The sequence below is a fragment of the Psittacula echo genome, assembly GCF_963264785.1.
Source record: "Psittacula echo genome assembly, chromosome: 26".
Classification (NCBI taxonomy): domain Eukaryota; kingdom Metazoa; phylum Chordata; class Aves; order Psittaciformes; family Psittacidae; genus Psittacula; species Psittacula echo.
Window position 1 is genome coordinate 2,761,448 of NC_137761.1, and position 4,175 is coordinate 2,765,622.

General features: G+C 73.7%; 1 protein-coding gene across 1 annotated transcript; it reads left to right on the plus strand.

Annotated features, from left to right (window-relative positions):
* Nucleotides 1-1,783, plus strand: LOC308230327 (mothers against decapentaplegic homolog 6-like; the record flags this gene model as incomplete). The annotated part of the gene is made up of 3 exons (XM_080634968.1): nucleotides 1-397; nucleotides 501-614; nucleotides 1,248-1,783. 3 exons carry the CDS (start codon nucleotides 1-3, stop codon nucleotides 1,781-1,783), a joined length of 1,047 nt encoding a protein of 348 aa, XP_080491094.1.
* Between the last annotated feature and the right edge of the window lie 2,392 nt (nucleotides 1,784-4,175).

The following is a 4,175-nucleotide window of genomic DNA, read 5'->3' on the forward strand; positions in this document are numbered from 1 at the left end:
ATGTTCCGCTCACGCCGCGCCGCGCTGGTGAGGAGGCTGTGGCGGCAGCGCTGCGCGGCCGCAGGCCCCGAGGACGGCCCCGGTGCGCTCAAACCGGCGGCTCATGCCCTGTTCAAGAAGCTGAAGGACGAGGAGCTGGAGCTGCTGGTGCAGGCGGTGGAGAGCCGAGGCGCCTGCGAGTCCGGCTGCGTGTGGGCGCCGCGGGGGGAGTCTCGGGGGGGGCCCAAGCAGGCGCTGCCCCCTCAGGTCCTGCTCTGCCGCCTCTATCGCTGGCCTGACCTGCGGCAGCCCCATGAGCTCAAGCACCTCTGCTACTGCGCCGGGGGCCGGGGGGGCTGCGGGGACGCGGCCGCGCTCTGCTGCAACCCGCATCACTTCAGCCGCTTGGCTGTGCCCGGTGAGTGCTGCCCGCAGCCGGGTGCTGCCCGGTGAGGCCGGCTCCGGGCTCTGGCGGGGAGCAGGATGCACGTCCCAGCCCCTCATCCCTTTCTCTCCCCCAGAGACCCCGCCGCCCCCCTACTCGAAGGTGTCCTGCGGTCCCTCCCGGCCGGATGAGCCCCCGTTCCCCGGCACCCAGCTCCTGGAGTTCAGCTACGACGGGGGGCACTGGCGTGGTAAGAGGGTCCCGCTGTGCCGAGGGCTGCTTGATCCCCCCCGCTTTGCCCCACAGGCAGAGGGACACGAGGCAGGCCCCCCCCCCCCCCGGCTCCGGGGGCGCACACGGAGCCTGGGAACTGGGGAGCGGGGCTGGCAGCCGCTCCCGCTGGGAGGAAAAGGCTCTGGCGCAGGACGAGGGGTTCCTGCCGGGGCCCCCCCACCGCGGCTCCTGTTATTTCTGGCGCCGGCGGGCTCGGTGCCGGAGGAAGCGCTGCCCGCGGGGACGCACACAAAGTGCCTTGACGCACACGGCCGCAGCTCCAGCCTGGCCGCGGGCCACCGGCACCGACCGCCGGGGGCCGCAGCTTCCTCACGCACGGGGACCCCCTTCACTGTGCTCCCGGGGGACTGCGGCCAGGGACAGGCTGGCCCCGTGCTCTGGCATCAGCGGTGCCCCCGCCCTGGTGCCAGAGTCTGCGCTGGGGCATCCCTGCGGGGCCGTGTCCATCCACTCACCCACTGCCACAGCCCCGGTGTGGACCATGGAGGCATGGACCTCCCGGACCCTCTCCCCTCCGTCCCTCCAGCAGCACAGCTCGCTCCTGGGTGTCTCTGCCCGCTGGTGAGGGTGATGCTCTCCTTGCCCCCAGACACCAGCCTCTCACGGAGCACCATTAAGGATGGCTGCTGGTGCAAACTGGCTTACTGGGAGCACCGCACACGCGTGGGCCGCCTCTACGCCGTGCACGAGGCTTCGGTGAACGTGTTCTGCGAGCTGCCGCGGGGCAGCGGCTTCTGCCTGGGCCAGTTACCGGCCGCTCACCGCAGCCGGGCCGTGCGGCGGGCGCGGGGCAAGATCGGCCGGGGGCTGCTGCTGAGCCGGGAGCCGGGGGGAGTATGGGCCTACAACCGCAGCGAGCACCCCATCTTCGTCAGCTCGCCCACCCTGGGCCCCCCTGGCGCCCGCGGGCTCCCCGTCCTCAAGGTGCTGCCCGGTTACTCGGCCAAGGTGTTCGACTACGAGCGCGTGGGGGGCGCCGGGGGCCGGCGGCTCCCTGGGGAGGGCCCCTGTGACCCCCACAGCGTCCGCATCAGCTTTGCCAAGGGCTGGGGGCCCTGCTACTCCCGGCAGTTCATCACCTCCTGCCCCTGCTGGCTCGAGGTCCTGCTGAACCGGCCGCGCTGAGGGGCTGCAGGGGGGGGGGGGGCTGCCAAGGAGACCCCCCCCAAAGTGGTTTGCAAAGGGGGGCATGAGCTGGAGGGGACCCCTCACTGCCCCCCAGCCTCTCCCTGCAGTGCGGCTGTCCTGGCCCAGGGCACCCTCTGCTCCAGCCTCGGTGCGGGGGGGAGCCAGTGCCCGCAGTGCTTGGCTCCCACTGCCCGGCCCCAGAGCTCTCATTGGCGCAGGGCACTATTTAATCTCTTGCTCTCTTTTTTATTTTATTTTAATGGTTAAATTTGTTTTAATTTATATTATTTTTGTAAAAAAAAAGCAAAGCTCGAGGCAGGAGCCCCCCCCCCGGCAGTGGAACCCCCCCCCGGGGGAGGGTGGCAATGCAGAGTGGGTAGGAACTGGGGGCTGCAGGAGGAGAGGGAAATGGGGCAGAGGCCCGAGCAGTGGAGAGGAGGACCAGGGCCATGGCAGGCAGTGGGGGCACAGCTGGATGGGTGTGGGGCAGGCTGTGGGGCAGGGGAGCACAGCTGGATGATGTGAGACAGGTTGTGGGGCAGGTGAGAACAGATGGATGGGTGTGGGGCAGGTTGTGGGGCAGGTGAGCACAGCTGGATGGGTGTGGGGCAGGTTGTGGGGCAGGTGAGCACAGCTGGATGGTGTGGGGCAGGTGAGCACAGCTGGATGGGTGTGGGGCAGGTTGTGGGGCAGGTGAGCACAGCTGGATGGTGTGGGGCAGGTGAGCACAGCTGGATGGGTGTGGGGCAGGTTGTGGGGCAGGTGAGCACAGCTGGATGGTGTGGGGCAGGTGAGCACAGCTGGATGGTGTGGGGCAGGTTGTGGGGCAGGTGAGCACAGCTGGATGGGTGGGGGGCAGGTGAGCACAGCTGGATGTGTGGGGCAGGTGAGCACAGCTGGATGGGTGCAGGCGGGTGCTGTGGCCGGTCCGGGACACTCCGGTATTTATAACCTAAATAAACGGTGCCACCGGCACCAAAGACCCCTTCGGTGTCCCCGGGCGCGTCCGTGCCGCGCGGGGCCGCGCTCGCCGCCTGCGGAGCCCGGCTCCGGGACCGGCAGTGCCCTCTGCAGGCGGCCGCGCCCGGGCCGCGATGACCGCCCGGTCCTTCCTGCCACGCCGCCGGCCCGGCTGACACGGGCCCGCGGCCCCCGCCCGGCACCGGCCCCTCCGCGACCCGCGGGCAGGAGGTGAGTGCGGGACCCCTGCGGGGCAGCGGGCGGCGGCCCCCGGGAGCGCCCCGACAGCTCCGGCAGCGGCTGCGGGGAGCGGCGGGGCCGCGGGACGCCGGGGCCGGGCCGGGGGGCGGCGGGGCCGGGAGGGCGGAGCGGGTTTTCCGCGGGTTTCTCCCCTCTTCCCTGTTCCCCACCGCGGGAGCCCCGGGCCCGGCGGGTGGGCGCGGGTCGGGGCAGGGCGGGCGGACGGGGATGCAGGTGGGGGGGTGCGGTGAGGCAGGTGGACACCGGCGGCGAAGCGGCGCTCCGAGGCGCGGCGGCAGGTGCCCGGTACCGGGCCCCGGCGGGCGGGGAGCTCGGGGGGGAGCCCGGTGGTGGATCGGTGCCCCCGGCGCGGCCCGCCCGCCCGGCTGACATAACGTCTGCGCGGGGCGGTGTTTGCCTTGGCAGCCCGCGGCGGCGGCTCCGGCTCCTCACACTTTCCGCCAGCGCCGGGCAGCGGCCGGGCTCTGAGTCAGGAGGAGCCGGGGGGGGTGGGCCGGGGTGAGCCGAGGTGAGCGCCGGGACGGGACGGGCCGGGCCCCGCCGCCTCCCGGGGGCCGGCGGCGGCCAAACAGGTTACGCGGGGTCCCCGCCCCGGCACCTGCGGAGGGGCCGCTCGGGGGGGGCCGCTGCCGCCGCGCCCTGCCCAGCGTCGCCGGGAGCGGGGGAGGCCCCGCCGCGCTCCTCGCACCCCGCTGCCCGCGCTCCGGGCCCGGGTCTCCACCGCGGCTCTCCGGTGCCCGGTTCCTTGTGCCCGGGTCTCCCCACACACATCCCGGTGCCCGGCTCTCCCGTGCCCGGTTCCCCGCCCCTCGTGCCCGCGGGGCGGAGCGGAGCGGGGCGGTCCGGCCGCAGGGCTCGGCGCCTGGCACCGGGAGAGGCGCCGGCGGGGCCGGTGCTGCCCCCCCCCAGTCCCGAGGCCGAGCCCGGTGATCGCCGCCGTACCCCGGCTCTGACTCAGCTCTTCCCATGCCCCCCCCCCAGCGCTCCCCGTTCCCGAGGGGGGAGCCCGCGTGGCCCCCGCCCTCCCGGGGGGGGTGTGGCGGGGTTGATGGGCGGCCCCCCCCGCCAATGGGAGGCCGGACCGCCGGCGCGCTGCCCAATGAGCGGAGCGGGGCGGGCGCTTCCTGGAGCCCCGGCGGCAGCGGCGGCGGCGGGGGGGGCGCGGGCG